This window comes from Notamacropus eugenii, chromosome 2 (assembly GCF_028372415.1).
Source record: "Notamacropus eugenii isolate mMacEug1 chromosome 2, mMacEug1.pri_v2, whole genome shotgun sequence".
NCBI lineage: Eukaryota > Metazoa > Chordata > Mammalia > Diprotodontia > Macropodidae > Notamacropus > Notamacropus eugenii.
The window spans coordinates 368,218,611-368,243,189 of record NC_092873.1 but is presented as its reverse complement, the minus strand read 5'-3'; the positions used below and the strand labels follow the sequence as shown (position 1 = coordinate 368,243,189).

The window sequence follows — 24,579 nt, the reverse complement described above, 5'->3', positions numbered from 1 at the left end:
TCTCTGCCTTGAGCTTTACTTACAGTGGGGACTTTCTCTGGCACCTGTCTTCAGCAGAAGTCTTGCAATAGGCACGTTGTTAGTCATGATGGCAATGTCCAAGGGTGTCAAGCCCTCACTGTTCGGTGTGTTTAGGTCTAGCTCTTCGGCGGTATACTGATACAGAAGGATCTGCACAGAATCCATGTCCTGCTGCTCCACAGCTTCAAACATTGCTTCATTGCCCTGGAAGTTCTGAAGGGGGATAAGAACACAAGTTAAGTCAGTGGGGGAAGAGAGCTGCCTTTGGAGTCAGGGGACCTTGATTTGAATCTCTGTTCTATGGCTTATTCTACTTGTGTGAACTTGGAGGAGTGAACCTCTCTGGGCCTTACCTTCCTCATCTGTAAAGTGGGTTGGTTATATTAGGTGAATTCTAATGTCCCTTCCAATGGTCAACCTAAGATCCTAAGTTATCACAATTTCTAAGGTTGGTGAATCATTGTGGGAATATCATCATCATTGTCATTATTTAATATATACAGTTATCTCTTCCATATCTGGGGGTTGGGATGCAGCGCCCTCACAATCTGGAAAATCCACGTAAAATTTTTTGGCCTTCTCTTTATATGAGAGAAATCTGAATTTCTTCTTTTTCATGTATGGAGTGTTTACAGTATCTTATTATAAAATTCTGGTTGGTGTTATACAATAATATATGATATATTTTACGCATTTCTGAGTTTCTAAACTTTTTCTATGTTGTCTGCTGGCCTTTGTGTTTTGTCTGCAGCTTCCCCAAACTCCTCCCAAATTCCCATTTAATTTCTTATGCTGAGCCTTGAGATATCGAAACACAATGGGGAAAGTTGCAATGTGGAAGGTACAACTATAATATACAATTAATATATAATAATTTAACATCTTATGTATGATATATAACTACAACTAATAATGGCTATAATATATAATGAAAATAATAACTAACATGTAACAATTATCATTAAATTATATTGTATCATATTATATTATTATCACAATAATAAAAATAACAAAACAACTAACATTTACATAGCTTAATATCATATATCTATATATTGTTACATGAGATCTTGGAGATAATCTGATTTAATCTCCTCCTTTGGATGAGGCATTAAAGCCCCACAAAACTAAGTGACTTGCCCAGCTAGCAAGTGATCAGGAAGTAATTTGAGGGCAAGTCCTCTGACTCAAAATCTTTTGACTGAACACACCATCTTTCAGGCAGTACTTTAAGGTTTTTGAGACAATTTACATTCATTCTCTCATTTCTGCCTACAACAGTTCTACGCAGTTGATTGATAAGAATTTACTGAGTGCTTACCAAGTGTTAGGCACTGTTCTAAGTGCTGGACATACAAAGAAAGGGACAAACATGTTTCTGGCCCTTAGAAACCTGACATTCAAGTGAGGAAGAAAACATATAAACAGCAATGTATGTATAAGATATATACAATGTAAATGGGTGGTAAAATCAGAGACACCAGCAGCTGGTGAGGGCAGAGGACGACCAAGAACAGTCATTTACAGAAGGCAGGCTGAGCACTGAAGGAAGACAGGAAAAACAAGAGGTAGAGGTTAGGAACAGAGACTCAGGGAGGATCAGTAGCTTGGCTGTGGTTTTAGATATGACAAGCAAGCATCAGATACAGAATTTAACCAAGATCTTCCTCATGACAAGTCTGCTCCCCGAGGTACTACATTGTCTGCATCTTAGCTGGATCATTAGGCAACTGCTCTGTTGTGTGGGGTGAGACCATCTCAATGATCACATTTCCCCCCTGAATTGTCTGGACTGAGATTCAACTGTGATATAGTAAAGATTCTTAAAGTAAATACTTTTTGTGCCTACTGCTACATTTTATCTCTCCATCATCAAATAAAAGACACTGACTGCTGGATCAATCTTTATGTTCACAGGAGCTTTGATGATAAAGTACCATGTAGTGAATCTACATGACATGACATAATGTGACCCAGGTAATTGGCAATTAATGAAAGGCTAGCAGCCCAAAATGCTTTTACACAGAAAAAGAATATTATATAAGTTAGGCAGATTCCCAGGCCAGCCAACACAAACTTGTTTAATCCATCATGTAAATTAAATGTGGTTGCTAGGTCCCACATTGGATAGAACACCAGCCCTGGAGTCAGGAAGACCTGGATGCAAATCCAGCTCTGGATACCTTATTAGTTGTGTGACCCTGGGCAAGACACTTAGCCCTGTCTGGCTCAGTTCCTCATCTGTAAAATCAGCCACTCCAGTGTTTTTTCCAAGGAAACTCCAAATAAAGTTGAGTTGGACATGACTGAAAATGACAACAAAATTAAATGCATAATTATAGAACTTGCCTCCAGTCATGAGGCAACTTTGACACTCCACATTCTGAGCCTGATTATATCCCAAATCCTCAGAGCATCATAGATCTAAAGCTGGAAGGTCAGAGGTCATCTCATCCCATATCTTCTTTTCATAGTTGAGGTAACTGGGGTCAAGGGATATTAGATATCTTACTCAAGGTCATCAAGGCAATAGTGACAGAGATGGCCGGTCTTCTGATTCAAGATCTAATGCTCTTTCTGCTACATCATACTATATCATACTGTGCCTCCAAATCCTGAGGGGAATACATTATACTTGGGGACTTTGGTGGCTAGTCAGCTCTTGTAACATTGGCATTTGGTAACAAGATTAGGTAGCAGTGACTGTCTAAATCAGTAGTTAGCTGTTATCAGTCAATCAATCAAAAAGTACTTATTAACTGATCATTATATACCAACACTAGGTGCTAGGCATACAAATATAATAACTGAAGCAAACCCTGTTCACTAGGAGCTTATATTTTAATGCAGAAGGCAACAAATACATATGTAAAAAGAGAGGATAAATATAAAGGGAACAAATGCAAATAGATACAAAGTAGGTAAACTCAGAGTTATTTATTTGAAAAGAAGGACACTATCAGGATCAGGAAAAGCTTCATTGTGCTGTTGGGTTTCAGCTTGAAGGAAGAGAGGGATTTTGTGAAGCAGAGGAAAGAAGGAAGTTCATTCTAGGCATGGGGTACAGCCATTGCACAGGCATGGAGATGGGAGATGGAGCGTTATGTGTGACGAGCAGAGAAAATAGCTTTAATTTTCTTAATTGCAAAATGAGTGGAGTTGGAATAGACAATCTCTAAGGTCTCTTCCAGATCTAGAGCTAGGAAGGAGGGGTTGGGAAAGGGGTGGAGGTGGAGAGGGAAAGAGGGCATTAAGAAGCACATCGTTACATCGTTGACTGAATTGAAGAAGGTGAGAGGGGAAGTAATGTTCAGTGGGGCTGCAAAGTCTGAGGCCAGATTGTGCGGGCCCTTAAAAGCTAAGTTGTTTGAGTCTAGGAGTGACATAGTCAGATCTACTTTTAAGGAAAATTTAAGGTTTAAGGAAAATTACTTTGGCAATAATGAGAAGGATGGACTGGAGCAATGAGAACGTTGAAACAGGGAGGTCGATGAGGAGGTCGTTGCAATGGTATCTGAGAGGTGATGAACACCTAGACCAAGATGGTTCCTGCGCGAGTAGAGAGAAAGGGCTGGATATGAGCAATGCTGTAGAGGAAAAGAATGGCACCTGTATGGACAACGTTGTTGCCTGGAAGAAGTTCTTAGAGGGTTTGTCATTCAATTCAACAAGGGTTAGGCACTTATTAGTTACAGGGCACAGTGAAGTGCTGGGGACCAAAAGTAGCCCCTGCCTTCAAGGAGCTTACATGCTGTTGGAAGAAATAGGATATATACAGATAGATAAATTTTTTTGCTTTATTTATTTTATTTTAAATTTATGGAATAAAATAAGCATTTCCATCATATAGTATAATTAAAAAAAGATGATTGAACATGAAACTGCACATTAAAAAAAGGTAAAAAAAGAAATTTACATATAGGTAAATATGACATGTACAAACTAATTTCATAAAGAGAGGAGAGTATTAAACCTTAGGGGATGAGAGTAAGCCTCATGGAGGACATGGCACTTGAATTGATCCTTGAATGAAGCTAGGAATTTAAGAGGCAGAAGTGAGAATAGAAAACATTCCATGTGAAGGAAATAGCTTATGAAAAGGAGTGGAGGTAGGAAACAACAAATAGGTCAGTTTGACTGAATCCAGAGGGCACCAGGGGAAGTAACTGGACTGAATGGTCAGATACTAATTGTGAAGGGCCTTAAATGCACAATAGTTTGTAGGCAACTAGATAATTGTGGTTGTGTTTGTCCTTTGTTCTAGAAGAGGACCATGACATCAAGATGATGACATGACTTGCAGCTGACTTTGATTTAAGGGAGGGAGGGCTGTGCACATCACCAGCCTCACTTTCTCTTCCTGAGCCATATTGGTCCAGTGATCTAGATATTCATCAGGATGACTGGAGATGGCCCAAGATGCAATATGGGACCTTGACCATTTTAGGTCTTATCAGATTCTCACTTTGAATGAGATACACCCATTCAATGAATGAGCCTCTTTAAGAAGTTATTCAAGGGATGGCCCCTTTTAATAAAAGAAAAAAAATAACAAAAAAATCAAACTGGGAGGGGAAGACCCTCAGGATTCCTAGGTAAAAGGGAAACAGTTACAATTTAGTAATTACACTCACTCTGTGCTAGGTAGGCGGGTAGCTGGCTTCCAGTCTATGAACTCCACAGTGAATGGGACTTAAATAGTCCCATTCACTTAGTGAATTAGGCATCTAGATAGTCCATTGGGCAAAGCATTGGACCTGAAGTCAGGAAAACCTGAGTTCAAATCCTGATGCAGACATTTAGTAGCAGTATACTAGACGGGACAAGTCACTCAACCTTTGTCTTTTTCACTTTCCTCATCTTTAAAATGGGAACAGTAATAGTACTTACTTTCCAGAGTTGTTGTGAGGATCAACTGAGATGCACTTAGCAGCGTTTGGCACATAGCAGGTATAATGAACACATGATGATGATGATGATAATGATGGCAGGGGCAAAATTAGAAGGCTATTGTACTAGTATGGGGGGAAGTAGTGAAAACCTGAAAGAGGGTTGTAGCCACATGTGAAAAGTAATGGGGGCAGATAGAAGAGACATTGTAGAGATATAATCAACATGACTTGGCAGTGGATTTGGAAATCTCTCAGAAAGATGTTTCTTTGAACTTAGAAGAAAAAATTCCCAACAGAAATGGAATTTCAAAATCAAGCTGATGTCATTTCCAAGAAATGCTCCTTCCTTTACCAGTAATGAAACAGAGAGTCACTGGGGTGTATTGGAATAATGCAGTCAGAAGCTACAAGTACTGGTTTGGTTAGTGGATTTAAGTGGTGTGAACTCAGGATACTCACCTTAACATCTCAGTCTCATTTTCCTCCCCTGCAGAATGGGGATGAGGCCACTTGGACCCTCAACAGAACTGTCCTGCAGCTTCAATGAACATTTGTTGTTCAGTCACTTTAGTCTCTTTGTGACCCCACTTGGGTCACAGAGTTGGACATGACTGAAATGACTGAACAACAACAAATTGAATTTTTAGTTATTTTGTTAAGTATTTCCTAACTATATTTTAATCTGGTTCCAGCTTGAGCTCTAGGTCAGGTATTTGACAATTCCAGACTAGATGATCCCCCAGGTCCCTTCCAGCTATAAATCTACTAGCCTAATGTTATCTCTCTGTCCTGGTGGGGCAGAGTAATGTAGCAGATTCAGATTCAAAAGGGAACAGCCATGGATTTACCTCAAGCAATTTTTATTTTTTGCCTCATTAAAAATCTATTCTCCCCTGAGTGCTACAGGGTGAGAGCATAATTGAAGTTCGAGAAAAAAAAAAAAGGAATGGGTATGAAAGTGTTTTGATGATGGGGGATGGGGCTAAGGAATAAAGTTACTTTGGAAGGACCAAAGGCCTATTCTGATGCCTCCTCCTGGCTGGAGGTCACCTTGTGCTCTTCAGGCATCTGCCAAGAGAGCATAATCTGGAAAGACTCTGGGTACAGCTGGGCAACAGACTGTGGTCAGCTGTCTAAGGACCAATCCCGCTACACATTGAGAAGGACTTATCACCATAAAGCAATGCATTTCTGGCCCTCCATGACCCATGAAACAGATAAAACCAGAAATTGGACCTTAGTCTATTACGACTCCCTTCTACTTCTGTGGAATACTGGGAGTGTATTTATGATATGCTAGAAAAGGCATTGAACTTGGAGCACTAATATTGGAGACCTAGGACATGAATTCAAATCCCAGTTCTGATACTTGTTAATTATATGACCTCAGAGAAACCATTTCTTTTCCCAGGGCTTAGGGTTGGAATAGACCACCTCTAATGTCCTTTCCAACTCTAGAATTATTACCCTATGAAAGGCAGAGGGGAGAGGGTGTCAAGAAGCATGCAGTCTGTAGTCTATAAATATTAATCAGAAAAATTGATTTTCTTTTCCCACTCAAGAAATTCTACTCAGCTGCCCCTTTTGTGGCATGGAAATGATGAGGTTTTTGAAGTATAAGATGGGAGCATCCAAATTGACTGGCCCTTTCTGCCAAACTGAAATGACTTTAAGTATGACCCAGGGACAGTCTGCATGTCATCGTTTGCTGTTCAGTTATTTGTGACCTCATTTGAGGTTTTCTTGGCAAAGATGCTAGAGTGGTTTGCCATTTTCTCCTCCAGTTGATTTTACAGACGAGGAAACTGAAGCAAACAGGGTTAAGTGACTTGCCCATGGTCAAACAGCTACTAATTAGTGTCTGAGGACAGATTTGAATTCAGGAAGATGAGTCTTCCTGACTCTAGGCCCAGCACTCTATCCATGGAGCCACTTAGCAGCCGTCTCAGAGTTACACAGGCAGTACATGGCCAAGTCATAATTTGAACTTGGGTTCTCTGACTCCAAATCTAGTATTTTTTTCTATTGCGTTTCTCTGCATCCTTAACTGAAGACAGTTGGTACTGTCATTGTCCCATGATTAATTAAGGTATAAGATGTTGGTGAGATAGAATTAATCCATATCTTTAGTCTTGTTCCACATGCGACTAGAAAAATTGCAGAAGTTACAGCTAAATGAAAGAACAACTGAAGGGCTCTCTGCACTGTGCTGAATAAAGGAGCTCATTTCATCATATGCCAAGAGACAACAAGAAACTTTTAATGAAGTATTAGGGAACCTTGCTGTGCTATTGCAGATAAAACAGTAGTAGCAACAACAACAGACATGCCCCTTCCCCCCCAAAGAAGCCTTTATTAGGTGTCTACTATGAGTCCTATGGAGGAAGCTAAGTGGTGTAGTACATAGAGCACCAGATCTAGAGTCAGGAAGACCTGAGTTCAAATCTGATCTCAGATATTTACTAGCTATGTGACCCTGGACAAGTCATTTAACCCTGTTTGTCTCAGTTTCCTCATCTCTAAAAATCAGCTGGAGAAGGAAATGGAAAGCCACTCTATGATCTTTGCCAAGAAAACCCCAAATGGGTTCACGAAGCATCAGATATGACTAAAAATAACTGAACAAGCAAGCATGAGCCCTGTTACTAGTACTTAGCAGCTAGAAGGTATAATGAATAAAGTGTTGGGTCTGGAATCAGAACAGCCAAAATCCAAGTCCTGCCTATGACACCAACTAGCTGTGTGACCTTGGGCAAGAAACTCTCTCAGCCTGTTTCCTTACCTATCAAATGGAGATAATTATAGCACCCAACTCACAGGGTTATTATGAGGATCAAATGAGATGGTCTCAGCAATTGTCAAACTATTTAGTCTTAGTGCCATTTACTTTCTAAGTTCCCCAAGGAGTTTTTCATTATACCTATCAATAGTAACTGAATTAGTAATATAAACATCTTAGTATTATGATGAAAAGAGTTTTGATCTTGCAGATCTCCCCAAAAGGTCTTAAGGACCCAGAGGTCTATGGATTGTATTTTGAGAACCACTGATCTATACAAAAGTCTTTGCAAATCTTAAAGTATTGTTATTGTGGTGGTGGTTGTGGTTGTTACTTACACCAATCTAAGTTTTCATTTGAGAATAGCATGGTATATTGCTAAATGCTGGGGATTAAATAGACAAAATGGAAAGATTCTCTGCCCTCAAGGAGCTTAGATTTACCTGGGATGGGGGTAGGGGGAAAAGAATATGGATGATAGGAAAATAGAAAATACATAGAAAGTTAATACAAGGAATGTGCATTATAATATATACAATATAAGGATGAGCATTAACAACTTAGCAAGGTAAGAAACTCAATGTAAAGGTGAACACAGAAGAAGACAGTGAAAAAGAAATTGGAAAATATCATGAGATTAAGAAACTAAAGAAGGAGAAGACTTGCAGACTACTCAAAAGTTTCAGGTCTATAGAACATGAATACTTTTCTTCAGGAAGTCAGCTGAAAGGAGGTGAAAAAATTTAAAAACCATAAAAAATCCAATGGACAGTATCTTAACAGGTAGGGAATAATAGGTTTCTATCTGCAAGGTAGGATCATTGGTTAAGGAAAACATCAGAACTCACACTGAATTAGAAAAAAAAGATTATAAGAAGGTACTTAAGAGAATAGTTCCAATTCAACTTCTTTTAAGCAACCTGGGAGCTCCACAAAAATGAAGATTTTGACTCTGTATAGTTCTTGACAAAGTATACATAATGCAAAGCAATTGGCACAATGAGATAGTCAAGAAGTTCCCAAAATTATTTAGTCAATAAACCTTTAAGACTACCGAAAAGTATGCGGCAGACAAGAACATATCAGTTTAAATTATAAACTAATTTTAAAAACCTTCAAGAGGAGGATTACAAGCAATAATTCTCATAGTTTAGAAATAAATGAAGCAGCTAGGTGGCTCAGTGGATAGAGCATTGGACCTGGAGTCAGGAAGATCTGAGTTCAGATCCAGCCTCTTAGCTATGTGACATTGGGCACATCACTCAACTTCTGATTGCCTGACAAAGGATCCACTGGCAAAGGAAATGGCAAACCACTTCAGTATCTTTGCCAAACAAATCCCAAATGGAATCACAAAGGGCTGGACATGACTGAAATGACTAAACAACAACAAATAGAAATCAGTAGCTGAGAGGAAAATGAGCCTGCAGAAAGCTTGAGGGGAGGATGGATTATTGTGAGCACATCTGTAAATGAATCAGAAAGGAAGCATGTAAATGGAAGAACTGCTAGTGTTTCTATGTAGTACTGACTAGTAGTAGGGAAGAGTGACTAGACCTGATGAGATCTGTGAAAGAAATCTGTTCTGAAGAAGAAACTAATTAAAAGGTACTCAGGCATCAATTTTTAAGGTGTCATATAATTTGAGAATGGAAAAAAAATCACTTTTACAAAAGTTCTCCTTAGACAGGATGCCTCCTCACATAGGTTAAAATCATTCAAGATTCTATGAAAGATATAACCACTTTATGAAGATAACTTTGTTCAGTGCTCTACTGAGTGTATCAACACCAAGTGAGGCTTAAATAGTCATCTAGTGTTTATTAAGTATTTACTAGGTGCCAGACATTGTACTAGGTGCTGTGGATACAAAGAAAAAGAGAAAGTTATGTGTTTCCCTCGTGTGTTTTCCAGTGTTGCAGGATGTCTTATGCCAGATCAGAATAGGAGAGTTATTGTCCATAACAAATTTTCCCAAAGTACTCCTGTTTGCAGAAGGCATTGGGCTGATTGCATCAAGCCTCAAATTAAAAAAATTAAAAAAGCAAACATTTATAAACAGACTACTACACGCCAGACATTGGGGTAAGCACTTTACAAATAAAACTCATTTTATCCTTATAACAACCCTGGGAGGTAGGTGCCATTATTATCTCCATTTTACAATTGGGGAAACTGAGACAGAAAGAGCTTAAGTAACTTGCCTGGGGTCAAATAGCTAGTAAATTTGAGTTCACATTTGAATTCAGGACTTTGACTCTTTTTTTTTTTTTCCAGTGCTTAAATTCACTGTGTGACCTAACTACACTTTAAACGTTACAGAACCTCCTTCCTGCAAGGTTTCAGGACCATAGACAAGAACTGGAAGGAAACTCACGAATCCTACCTCATAATTTTTCCATTATCTGAAAGGTCAGTTAAACTAATCATAGAAGACAAGTACTTGAGAAGTTAGAAACAGAGAAAAGCATAGATTTACAGTCTTAATAGTCCTTAAGATAAGACCTTAAGATAGTCTTGTACAACCCTTCATTTTACAGATGAGAAAATTGTGGCCTGGAGTGGCTAAATGAGTCATAGAAGATTATACAGCAAATGAGTGGCAAAGTCAGGATCTGATTCCATATCAACCAAGCAGTGAACACATAGTTATTAGATACTTCCAATGGCCCTGACACCATGTTAGGTGATGAGGATACAAAGAAAAAGAGAAAACAATACCTGCTCACAAGGACCTTATATTCAATGTATATGCATAAGGATATACTAACTACATGCAAAGTAGATAAGCCAATCAGTTAGCATTTATTAAGTACTGAGAATGTGCCAGGCTTTGCTAAGCACTGGGGTTACCAAGAAAGGCAAAAAGAAGTCTCAGGAAAAATCAGGAAATACAAAGTGGAAAAAAAATATGTATTATGATAAATATATATGTATTTGTATATTAATTTTATATACTATATATTTGTAGATCTACATTCTCTCTCTCTCTCTCTCTCTCTCTCTCTCTCTCTCTCTCTCTCTCTTCATCCATCTAGTATCTATCAATCCATCCAGTATTTTGGACAAACATTAAAGGTGAATAACAGACTTACCATTCTCCTTTAAAGGTAATACCTTCGCTCTGTTGATTATATCCAATTTATACCATATATATCTTGTTTGTACATTTGCATGCTGTCTAACTCTGCCTGCCATTAGATTGTGAATTCCTTGAGAGTAGAAACTGCCTTTTTGCCTTTCTTTGTATCTCAGTTCTTAGCACAGTGCCTGGCACATCAGAAGTACTTAATGAATGCTTTATTTATCTGTTATATATTGTGTTTGTACACACTTGTACAAAGTTGTCTCCCCATTAGACTGTGAGCTCCTTGGGATCTTTTGCCTTTTTTTATATTCCCAGAACTTAGCATAGTGCCTGGTACACATTAAGTGGTTAATATGTTACTTTTAAAGGACCCAAAGCTATTTGTTTTTGCATGAGATTCTTTAAAAGCGGGATTTCCCCAGTGATGCTACATATTGGGTGGATCATAGAACTCTATGGTCTTTATAAACACCAAAATGGAAAATGACTTAAAGGGAAATGTTAAAAAAGCTTGGTGGGTCAGTAGACTTAAGCATATTCCAACCATGTCTTGAATGCAAGAGTTTATGTAGAAGTCATAAGATCATTGGGAAAGGATGTAGAGACCTTAGAGAACATTTCATCCAGAATCCTAGCTTTAGAGATCAGCAATAACAATATAACCCTCTCCCCTTCCCCCCCAAAAAAGAGATAAGGGAGGTCATATATCAAGAGTGAAAGATAACAGATGGATAACCCAAGAGTTGTACTGGTAGGATCAGAATATTAAAAGAATCACAGGAAGGTCTCTTGTGTATTGATTAAAATCCTTTATGGAAGATTTGCAGAAAGGCATGGACAAGAACTCTTCAGAATGAGACAATATAGAAGGGTACATCTAAACCATTAGAACAAGTATCTACATGGATTAGATCATGGAATCAACTGTTAATGAAATAGTGGTAGTGCTTAAGATTCAAGTATGAGAGTGAAGTATATCAGTAGCTCAATGTTTAACTGGGATAGTTTTAATTTTTAGGCTCATTTAGAACCAATTGCCCCTTTTAAATTCCTTGTCATACATAGGGTGGTAGGGGCAGGGGACCAGTGTAGATGGAATCTGGGGAATATGTGACAATATTGTGCAGCTGCTTGTTTTGACACTGGGGCTGGAGGAATAAAGCGACTTTCATTTCAGAGACATTTGCCCACTGTGAGACACGAGACACTTGGCTAAATATCACACAGAAGGTCTCTGCCAAAATTGAGATTTAGCTGCAATTCAACTACAACCAAGTCTTCTTTTAAGATAAATTAGGCTTGAGAAAACAAATTGGTTTAAAGCTTAAAGTGCACTCAGCATTGGGCTCTAGTGGAAAAATCCATGGGACTGGCATGTAATGAATTCAAAGCCACTTTTATGCCCTTAGGCAAATCACTTAACCTCTCTGGGTCTCAGTTTCCTCGTCTTCAAAAGAGGAGGTTGGAACCAAATGGCCTTTAATGTCTCTTCCAGTTTGAAAGATGTGACCCTATGGTTTTATTTTAAAAAGTCTTTATTAAGCACCTACTATATACCAAGTATTGGTTAAGTACTTTCTATATATTTTCTCATTTTATATTTTTAACAACTCTGGTAAATAGGTGATTTTTTAATATACACTTTACAGTAGAGTAAAATGAGGCAAAAAGAAGTTAAGTGACATGTCAGTTAGTAAAGTCCAGTCTAGCTGGTAAAGCCTTTAAGGCTGAATTTCAGCTCATATCTTCCTGATACCAGATCTAGCACTCTATCTTCTGTTTCACCTACTTGCCAAATTATTTCATGTTCTTTAGCATTTCTTGATTCTTCAATTTTCTCTCATGCCATGTGTATTCTAATTCAGTTACCCATACATATTTTCCATACCTAGGCATTAGTTTGCAAAAACCAGCAATGCAACATGGCTCCCATCTGTGCCTCTCATCTGCTTGGGGCTTTTTAACAAATCCTCTGTAATCCTCTATAATTGAGTAAACATGGTTTCTTTCAGGGAATCTGTTTAAAATGGCATTTTGTGATAGTTAAACAGGTGTTTCCAGAAGCCTGGCAATGAAATGAAGACCCAGGGACAGCTGAAACATCACCAGGTAACAAAAGTTTGCATCATTTGCCTTTACTCCCTCTACTTTCTTAGTATTGGGTTTATCATATGTGTGATCGATGAATCACAAAAGCTAAAGCTAAGCCGACCCATTCTACAACCTCTCGGATCCCAAGCAAAATAACCAAGAATTCCCAACCAAGAACATAAATAAGAAATTTGTTACCACAGATGTCTTTCTAAGGCTGAGTCGGTCAGTTCTTGCTCTAAAGTATGCCTCATCAAAGGAAGAATGACTCCCCTTAAGTTTTTCAGAAAGGTTCCTATAGAGGCGTTTGGCAGCATTAGGAGAGGATGGAGCACTGTTCTTTTTAGTCTGGGAAAGATGTAGATTCTGCATTTGCTGTGTCATTTTCACGTGGCTGGTCCTAGGGGAAGGAAACAATGTAATTTGTCATTTTCACTTTTTAAACTTGCAAATAATTTTAAAAAGTCATTTGCTATGTGGTTTTTAAATTGGTCTTATAGTACTACTATCTAATGCATATTTAGCAATAGTATTCACTAAGTAGATTTACATATACCTATATGTAGGCATGTATATACCTTTCATGTTTCTCTATGTCAAGGTAACAAGTGGTTGGCTCCATCTGAGCCCTTCCTTTTTTTTCCTGAAGACTAAAGAACATTACAATAATTACTGTAACAGCCAGGTTTTCATTAGTGCAAATAATGATTACCATGAAATGGGATGTGAATATTTATTTACTATAGGAATTAGTAACTGTTTCTCTTGGCCAGCAACCCTGAGGATCTTCCCCTCCCAGTCTGATTTTTTTATTTCTAAATAAAGGAGCCATTCCTTGACTCACTTCTTAAAGAGGCTTCTTCACTGAATGGGTCTATCTCATTCAAAGTGAGAAACTGAAAAGACCTTAGCCTAAAAGAGCCAAGGTCTCCCATTGTATCCTGGGCCATCTCCAGTCACCCCGATGAATATCTGGACCCAGATGGGTCTGGAGGAGAAAGTGCTCTGGTGACCTTGCACAGTGCCATCCTCACTCAAATCCAAGTCAACTGCAAGTCATGCCATCCTTCCCTGATATCATGGTCCTCTTTGAGAATGAAGGACGAACACAACAACAACCACCTGTGATTATATTTGAATTTCCGCTAGTTGAAATGATAATTATATAGCATATTGTCATTGGTTCCTACCCAATGTGAATGCAATGTGAATTCATATAATGCAAACACTTCACAGGCTTCATTATTTGTGTTAACTCGTCATAGGTATACTTATTAACCATAGTATTATAACTATGTACCTAGATATTGTAATGATGTGTGTGTGTGTGTATATATATATATGTATATATGTATATATATATACATATATATATATATAAAACTAGAGCATTTTGATGATCTATCAGTTTAGTAAACTAGTCAAAAAAGGAAATAAGATTAGACTTTGTTCTTTTAGAAGTCTATCATGCTCTGTTACCCTTTCTAGCTATTCACTAACCAGCCTTTTAATGCCATTTTAGGATTTTACAGTAATTGAAGTCAAGACCATTGGCCCACTGCTTGTGCCTTCTCTCTCTGTCTCTGTCTCTCTCTCTCTGTCTCTCAATTGGGACACTTATTTTTCTTCAATCCAACACATCTCTTTTTCTGCAGTTTTTTAAAGCTCAGCAAAGATATCTGTCAGGTTTTTTTTCCTAACCAAAGATAAAATTAATCTGGCCTAGGTGACTGGACCTCATATTGTGTTTTTGCTTATCAAAGATATTAATTTCATATTAGTCATACTTCTGTCCTTGCTAGCTCTAGGACCATTCTCATTGACAGAGATAATAGAAACAAAATAAAAAAAGAAACATTGCCTTCTTTCTCTCATAGGTTATTATCATCTCATCCATCCTGAATACAACTTTTCCCTTTTTTGATTTTCCTATTTTCCTCTGATATAGCTTTAACAAAACAAACAAATTTGTGTGTGCATATACTTAATTTTCCTTGCTAGTCATAAATCATTCCAAGTTTTTTGTCCTTGGTTACAATCCCTATTCTTTTATTTTCCATATATTTCTTTAAAAAATCCAAATCATGTGCCCTGTATATTTGCATTGATCTCTTTAGACAACTTCCTTTTTCTTTCTCTGAATTTAATTATTCAAAAATTAATTAAATATTCCTTATATGTAAGACACTCTTCTAGGCATCAGGCAAACACGACAAAAAAAAAAAACAAAAAACCGTCCCTGTTCTCAATAGTTTCTAAAGCATTACTCTATCCTGAGTCTCTTTCTTCCTTTCTGAAGGCTCCTTCTCTCTTTTCTTGGCTGGATCTATTTTCCTCCTGCTGTTCTTACAATAATAAACTAAGGTCTAGTTTTTAATTTCTGATCTTGTTTTCTTGGGGGCACATTAGAGTGATATCTCTGGAAGCAGACAACCTAGATTCAAATTTTGCTTTTGACACTTACTCCCTCTACAATCTTGGGCAAACCGCTTAATGTTGATGGTCTTCAGTTTCCTTATCTGCAAAATGAGGCAGTTGTTCTAGAGGTCCAACCAGCTCTAAATCTTTGATCTCTTTCCTGTTACATAGCTTATCACATGCTTTGACCTCAATGGTCATTTCTACACACATGATACCCACTTCTATAGTTCTAGCCCTGATTAATTTCTCAAACTTCCAGCCAATATTTTCCACTGCCTGCTTTTAAACCAGAATGTCATGCTATTACCTCAGACACAACTTGCCATATCATAGGATTATGGATTTAGATTTTTAGTTATTTAGAAATAACACAGACCAAAATGACCTTTAAGGTCCATTCTAGCTTGAAATCTATGGTCCTGTGGTCCTATGTGAGACAATATCATGTATATGGGGCATTTTGTAACCCCATGAATTCTATAACATTGGATAGAAAAATTTTTAATTGCATAATATTGAGGGAAAATGTAAGAACACATATTTGATGGGGCTTTATTTTTTAGTAGGAGAAAGCAGAAATCACAATATCCCTATATTATTATTGTTAAAATTTCAAATAAAAGAAGGAATAATCAGTTCTAATTCCTTCAGTTTACAGATGAGGAAATCTTATCTCCACTATGGTTTAATGGTCCCCATTTTTATTTGTTTGAAACCACTGCCCTACAATTTAGCCCCTACTTACAGTTTCTGCCTAACTTTATTTATTGGTACTCCATTATATAAATCCTCCTCTCTAGTGCAATTGATCTTTTCATTTGTCCTTGAATGTTACATGAGCTTTCCCATCTCTGTGCCTATTCCCTTTGCTAACCTGCCAAGAATGCTCTAAATAGATATGTGATAGACAGACAGACAGAGAGCTAGCTAGATGGAGTATTTATAAGGTGCCAAGAAAACCCCAATGGGGTGACAAAGATTCAGAAATGGCTGAAAATGACTGAACAACAATAAGAAATTGATTTTCTCTTTCTTGTTTATTCTTTGTGATGGGGGGAGGGGAGGTGGCTCTCTGGAAGAAGGTGAGGGTAAGTGAGATCTATAGTGGGGAATGAAAGTAATGTGAAAGCAAAAGATATCAATAACAATTTAAAACTAGTTCAATTTGCATTGAAGTGACAGTAATTTAGTATATCATCTAATCCAACAAGCATTTACCAAGCACCTACTATCTACAAGGCAATGTAATGGATGATTCAAAGACTTAACTCCAAGTAGCCTTGACCTTCAAGTTTACATTTTATTTAAACAGGGCAAAGCAAGACATTTAGGCATAATAGGGGAGGTTTGAAAATTGTACCTTCCATATATCCGCCTCCCTTCCCCTTATCTGCCAGCTCTATTATATCCAACTTTTCTATGGTCCTTAACTTTTCTCATTTTTATGTTTCCTATTTTATTTATTTTGATATTTTGATTTTTTTTTAGGTCTGGGAGGGAGTACATTGAGATTCACCACTAATTTGTAGCTTTGCTCTCTCTGTTATTTGACTAACTTTTCCTTTAAGTACCGTCAAATTTGGTACACATATATTAATTACCAATATTATGTCATTATCTATGGTGCCTTTAAACATAATATAGTTTCCTTGCCCATTTCTTTATCTCTATTTTTATTGTCTGAGATCATGATTACTATCCTATCTTTTTTCGAATTTGCTGGAAAAATAATAAATTCTCTTTTGCCTCTCATTTTAACTCCATATGAATCTTTGTTTCAAGTCTGTTCCAACACAGTGTTGCATTTTGCTTTCTAATTCATATTGCTATTCTCTTCCATTTTATGGGTGAGTTTACCATATTCATATTCATAGGTCTTGACCTTGCGTAGCCTTCCCTCACTCAAATCAAAGTAAAGTGGCAAGTCACGTCATCATCTTGATGTCATAGTCCTCTTCAAGAACAAAGGACAAATACAACAACAACTCATAGTTCTAATTGCTAAATATAAATTTCCCTCTATCACATTCTCTTATATTTCTGTCTCTCTTCACCTCTTTTCTTTTACTTTTTAAAGAAGAGTATTGTAAAACAAAAAAAGTAATGTGATCAATAGTGATCTATAATTACTACTATTGATCACTACTACTAGTGATTTATAATTGAAATGATCTGCTTCCACTCCATTGTCCCTCTATTCTTTTCCTTACTCTGACCTCAGTCACTGGATCTTACAGGATTTTTTTCCACTTTCTAATCCCCACTTTATATTCCATCCTCTAAATTTGAAGTTTATTTTTCTTATGACTATTCTCTTCCTGACTTTTCCCTCCATGCTTCTCCATCACTAGCCTTGTATATTTTCCTGATTGATTTAATTTATTGCTATACTAAACTCCTTGGTTGCTTGGATATGTGTGTTCATTTTTTTGGTCAGTTTCAAAGAGGAGTGAGGCTCACTCTCCCCAAGTTTTCTTCTATATTTTTATACTACTCTTCTGCACCCCAATTATGAGATGCAATAAAGTTCAACTCCCTCCTTAATTTCTGAGCCAGCATTCCTTTTTCTCTCCTTTTCCTTTCCTCTTTTCAAATCAAATAAAACAGAACAAAACCATGTCCAGATTCTGAATTTGTCTTTTTAAAATTCTCTTTGTGAGCCTTGAAAATGTTATGATTTTGAAGAGAAACTTGTCTCTTCTTCCTCCATAGAATATCAGTACTTCATCACTGTTTAGGTCCTTCCAATTGATTAAACATATAGTTTAATATATACACATTTAATATAGAAATATATTTAGTTTTCTAGCTTTTCTCTTAACTATTGTGTTTGCCATTCAAAATTTCTATTTAGCTCCAGTCTTTTAATCAGAAATGCTTAAAAGTTAATTCCATTAAAACTAATTTTTCTCCCTATAGGACAACTTAACCTTTCAGGCTGTTAATCTTAGTTGTAAACTTTGATATTTTACTTGTAAGAGCCTCATATTCCAAGATTTTTCTCTTTTAAGTGGTTGCTGCCAAGTCTTGTGTGATTTTTACTGTGGGGTTTTTTTTTTTGGCACTTGAATATTTTCTTTCTGACTTTTTTCTTTTTCCTGAAAGCTATGGTTTTTTGACTATGACATGTTCCTAGCAGTTTTTAATTGGGGGGGCTGTTTCTTTCAGTAAGTCACCAGTGTATTCTTTCTATTTTCACTTTGTCATCTGGTTGTATTAAACCTGAGAAGTTTCTAATTAGGATTTATTGAAATATAGTAGTCTCCACACCTCAGGGAGGTTAAGTCTAGTGGATTGCTTGAGTTCAGGAGTTCTTAACTAAAACTGATTAGGTGTCCACAATAAGTCAAGCATTAATATGGTGAGTGCCCAGGAGCAGAGGATTACTAGGCTGCTTAAGGTAAATCACATAAGGAAAAGGGAGGAACTTAAAGTTTCAACATTGGCATTTGACTGGTGAGTGCCACAGCATTGTACTTGGTGATATTGGGAGATCAAATTTCCAAACAAACAAACAAACCACTTAAGCTTTTGTTTTTAAACGTGATTTGGGAGGCCTAATGATTCTTAAATGATCCCTCCTTGACTTTTTTCCTTGATTTTATAGCAGACACTTTATTTTCTCCTATTTTTCTTTTTTATTTTGATTTTGTTCTAGTATTTCTTATTGTCTCATTGAGTAATTTGAGTTCTGTTTGATCCATTCTACTTTTCAGGGAGTCCATTACCTAAGTTTTTTCCATCTTCTGTTCTTGTCTTTTAATTCTCTTTCCAATTCTTTTTTCCAGGACTTTCATTTCATATATAATTCCATTAAAAAAAATCTCTTATTTCATTTTTTCTAGGAACTCTTATAGTCCTCATGGTCAAGTAATTTTTTTTTTCCTCTGAGGCTTGATGGATTCCACAGTTGTGGAATCATTCACTTTTTCTGGGTATTCCTTTTGGGTGTCTCCTCACCCATGTTGTAACTTCATCATATTCATTTTCTTCTCTTTCCTCAAATTGCCAATCCTAGTACCTGAGCTGAGTTTTTGTGCCAGGACAGGAGTTCTATTCCTACCTGCCACTTTTGATGAGGGTGTTAAGGACATTTTTGGTACTGGCTTCAATTTTTATAATTTTTTTTCTCCTTTGTTTCCACTTTCCCTGATATGTCTCTTTTCAGATAGTTTGCAGACTTTAGTATCTCTAGTCAAAAGTCAGTGGTAAATTATCTCCTATCAAGTTGCTGCCTCAGGTTTCCATCCCCAGAATGAGGGTGGAATTTGGGGTCTTCCTAGTCTGGGCACTGCTTTGGTCTTCCATCTACTCTGGGGCTTTCCAGTCTGGTTGCTACTCTCCAGTTCTAGCCTGTTCCCCTGAGCTTGTGATGGCTTCCTTGGTGGGATGCTTCTTCCAGGTCTTATTGCTTGTTGCTATCTTTAATACAATCCTAAGCTGGAAGAAGTAGCTAACAAATGTGTTTCTTTGGATTTTTTATCATTATTTTACCTGGCGATTTTCTTTTTAGATCATTGCCAAAGTAAATGTGGGAAAATTTGGTTCCTTCCTGAACTTTCATGTATGCATCGTAACCAGGAGTGTCTAGTGAACTTTTACAGTTAACTGAAATATGTAATATAGATAGTGTACATGGGTCATCAATTTTATAGCTACTAAAATATAACAAAATGCACTTCATATATGAACAATATGGAGTGCAATTTTTTTTCTTGAAAATTTAGAAGTTCATGATCCAACCATTCTGGAGAGCAATTTGGAACTGCGTCAAAACTGTGCATACCCTTTGATCCAGCAGTAGCACTGCTAGGTCTGTATCTCAAAGAGATCATAAGAAAGGGAAAAGGACCTTTATGTACAAAAATACTTATAGCAGCTCTTTTTGTGGTGGCAAAGAATTGGAAAGTAAGGGCATGCCCATCATTTGGGGAATGGCTGAACAAACTGTGGTACATGAATGTATTAGAACACTATTGTGCTATAAGAAATGATGAGCAGGCAGATTTCAGAAAAACCTGAAAAGACTTAAATGAACTGATGCTAAGTGAAGTGAACCAGGAGAACTTTATAAATAGTAACAGCAACATTATGCAATGACCAATTATGACAGATTTGTAATGTAAAATGCTATCTACATCCAGAGAAAGAAGTATGGTATCTGAATGCATACTGAAGCATACTATTTTCACTTTAAAAAATTTTTGTTTTTGTTTTTTGTGGTTTTTCCCTTTTGTTTTGTTTCTTCTTTCACAACTTAACTAATGTGAAAATATGTTTAGCCTGATTACACATGCATAATCTGTATCAGATAGCTTACCATCTTGGGAAGAGATATGTGTGGAGGAGGGAGAAAAATTTGGAACTCAAAATCTTATAAAAAGTGAATGCTGAAAATTATATTTACATATACTTAGAAAAAAATAAAATAAAAAATTGCTATTTAGAAAAAAATTTTTGAAAAAACCCCCCAAAATACATATTATCCTATTTAAAAAAAGAAAATTTAGAATTTCATTTGGTTCTACACACACACACACACACACACACACACACACACACACACACACACACACCTTACAAATACCGTTTCAAATATCAGTTATTAATGACTCACCTTTCCTCAAAATGGGAAATTACTAATATAGGACTTTTATCTGCCTAGTACATATGATAACTATCTTCTTGTTCTTCCATTATGTCTGACTCTTTGTGATCCCATTTGGGGTTTTCTTGGCAAAGATATTAGAGAGATTTGCTGTTTCCTTCTCCAGCTCATTTTACAGATGAGGAAACTGACTTGCTCAGGGTCACACAGGTAGTAAGTATCTGAAGCCAGATTTGAACTCAGGAAGATGTATCATTCTGACTCCCTGGCCAGCAATCTATCCACTCTGCCACCTAGTCTATGACTTAGTAAATGGAGTTAGTTATCTGAGGCTCATAGAGGTTAAGTGACTTGCTCAGGGTCATAAGTAGTAGAGGCAGGATTCTAACCCAAGTCTTTTAGACTCAAAATCCAGCTCTCTATCCACCCTACTAGTTGCCTCTATAATGGATATGCATAATACTTGGCACATGGTGGCCCTTAATAAATGTTTGAAGTGGGGAGAGATGGAAAAATATAAAAAGTGCACAGCAGAGAGTAAAAGAAAATGTAAAGGGAAGCATAGAGAGTAGAATAGCTTTGAAAATGATGTGCAGTAGTTATATAGTTTTTCCAAAAATAAAAGCATGTGAAATGTAAATTTATTGTTTTGTAGTGAATCTTTTTTTTTTTAATGTGCTATATGCATGGAAATGTTCTCTTTTTTTTTTGTCTTTAAATATTCCCGTTCAAAATGAGCAAAAAAATCAAAATAAATGTTTTTTAAATTATTCTGGGCTTTTTGTTTGTTCGCTTTGTTGCTTGGCTTTAGATGAATGCTAATTTCTTCTGAGACTCTTCAGTCCATTCTCGTTTGCCTGGGTAAGGAAGTGCTTTGTTGAGAGATACATAGCAAAGGAAGGCCTCTCTCTACACCTTCTGTTTGTTATGAAGAGGAAATGGATTCTTTTATCCACAGGAGAGGAAGGATTATTTCCCTTTTGTCCCTGTGTCCCCAGTGCCTATGGCAATTCCTTGGACAATTTGGCCCCTACACTTGTGCTTTCGTTGGTATAGGAAACTCCAGGTAAGAAGTCCTACGTACCAAAGCAGATCAGCAACTACTTTGCAATTTATAATCTTACAGGGTTGCCCTAGAGGACGGGTTAAGTGTTTTCTTCAGGGTCATGGCCAGGATGTGTCAGAGCTAAAGTTTGAACCCAGGACTTCCTAAATCCAAGGCTCATTCTCTATTTACTATGATGGACTGCATTTTGCCTTGTATATAGAAGGCAATGAATACATGCTTCTTAAATTGAAATTGAATTGAAGCTGGCAGAGCCTTCTGTGTGGCAGTCTTTGGTTCAAAGAACTGAGATGATAATTTTGAGTTTCCATGTACCTTTTCTTTAATGATCTAAAGCATTATTTAGTTGTGGCCTTAAATTTCCTCACCTTTAAAATGAGTTTGAGTAGGTGATAGCTAAGGTCTCTTCTACCTAAGGAATTCTATGACAATGTGACCCCATTGAGAAAGAAGGGCCAATATGATCATAAATAGGAGCAGGGTAAAGTACAGGGGGGAAAGGCAACATCAAAAACAGCAATGCTGTTCTTTTTTTTTTTTCAATATAAAGTAATAATTTGTTTTTAATTTTATTTTTTTTAATGTTCTACAATCACTACCATAAAATTAAGATTTTAACCCCCCCCACACCTATGCCCCCCTACCCCTCCCCTCCCCAAGATGGCATACAAATCTGTATAGGTTCTACATATACTTTCCTATTGAATACATTTTCACTATAGTCATGCTATGTGGATGAACTAAAATAAATGGAAGAAATCATATAACAGATCAAAGCATAATACACAAACACACACATACACAAACATGATCTGCTACATTCTGTGAATGAATTCCATAGTTCTTTCTCTGAGCATGGAAGGCATTTTGCCTTAGAAAACAATTGGGATTTTTTTTTTAAGTTCTTACGTTATTACGAAGTTCCAAGTCTACCAGAAAAAACTCTCGCACACTGTGGTTGTTGCTGTGCACAAAGTTCTCCTGATTCTGCTCCTTTCGCTCAGCATCAGATCATATGAGTCCTTCCAGGCCTCTCTGAAGTCTTCCTGTTCATCATTTCTTATGGCACAATAGTACTCCATTACATTCATATACCATAATTTATTCAGCCATTCCCCAATTGATGGGTATCCCCTTGATTTCCAGTTTTTAGCAACTACAAAGAGTGCTGCTATAAATATTTTTGTACATGTGGGACCCTTTCCCATTTTTATGATCTCTTGGGGATACAGTCCTAGTGACGATATTGCTGGGTCAAAGGGTATGCATATTTTTGTAACCCTTTGGGCATAGTTCCAAACCACTCTCCAGAATGGCTGGATCAGCTCACAGCTCTACCAACAATGAATTAGTGTTCCAACTCTCCCACATCTTCTCCAACATTTATCATCTTCCTATTCTGTCATGTTAGCCAATCTTACAGGCGTGATGTGGTACCTCAGAGTTGTTTTGATTTCCATCTCTCTAATCAAAAGTGATGTAGAGCATTTTTTCATATGACTATAGATATCTTTAATTTCTTCCTCTGAAAATTGCCTGTTCATATTCTTTGACCATTTATCAATTGGGGACCAATGCTGTTCTGGGAGTTGGAAGGCTTGCATTTCACTTCTGGCTCTGCCATTAACTGGTTTTTGATGTTGGACAGGTCACTCTGGCTTTCCAGGGTTCGGTGTCTTTCTCTATAAAATGATGCCTTTAGCTATAATAATCTCTAAGGTCCAGTCTATGTTAATGATATTATCCAAATCAGACAATTAGCTGAGGAATCAGGAATAGTGTCCCTGACTCCCTCCCAATCAATCTAATAACTGGGTCATATAAAAGCTAGCTAGCATTTCTATAACACTATATAAATAATAGTCATAACCATGATGATAACAATAACTAGAATTTATATGGATTTAAAGTTTGTAAAAAATACTTTAAAAGTATTATCTCATTTGATCCTTATAAGAATTCTGTGAGAAATGAGTCTCGTTTTACAGATGAGGAAACTGAGGCAGAGAAAGTTTAACTAACTCGCCCAGGATCAAAGAGCTAGCAAGCATCCAAGGCCAAATCTGAAGTCAAGTCTTCCTGACCTCAGGACTAGTGTTCTATCCACTGAGTCACTGAGTTGCCGAGATCATCCCATCTTTCATTTATCACAGAATTTTCAAGTTGGAAAGGTCCATGGTCATTTAGTTCCACACCTAGAAAAAAATTCCCCCTGAAAGAGCGGAATTAACCACAGAGAAGTCATCCGGCCTTTGTTTGGAGACATTCAGTGAGGGGAAACCTACTATTGCCTATGGCATTCCAGCTTTGAATAGTTTAATAAATTGATTGTAAGATTTTTTCCTTAAAGTAACCATGAAGTTGTCTCTGTGAGGTCAAATGGAATACCTAATCCCTTTTCCAGGAAGTATCCTTTCAAATACCTGGAGACGTATATTTTTGTCTTTCCTCTGCTCCAAGCTAAATATTCTCAGTGCCTTCAATGTATCCTCATATGAACGAATGAGTGAATGAATGAATAAATTGGTTATTAGGTACTCACTATGTTCAAATCACTGTACTAAATTCTGGAGATAAAAATAGAAAAGTAAGACAGTTCCTGCTTCAAAGCAA

General features: G+C 37.0%; 1 protein-coding gene across 13 annotated transcripts in view; it reads right to left on the bottom strand.

Moving 5' to 3' along the window:
• Positions 1 to 24,579, bottom strand: part of ANKFN1 (ankyrin repeat and fibronectin type III domain containing 1) — a 556,807-nt gene that overhangs the window by 170,333 nt on the left and 361,895 nt on the right. For all 13 annotated transcript variants that reach the window (XM_072646766.1, XM_072646762.1, XM_072646765.1 and 10 more), the window contains 2 exons: positions 13,070 to 13,271; positions 24 to 234 (listed from right to left, as the gene is read on the bottom strand). In XM_072646766.1, coding sequence (XP_072502867.1) covers positions 24 to 234; positions 13,070 to 13,255 — 397 coding nt within the window. In that variant the 5' untranslated portion in view covers positions 13,256 to 13,271. The remainder of the gene's footprint in view (positions 1 to 23; positions 235 to 13,069; positions 13,272 to 24,579) is intronic.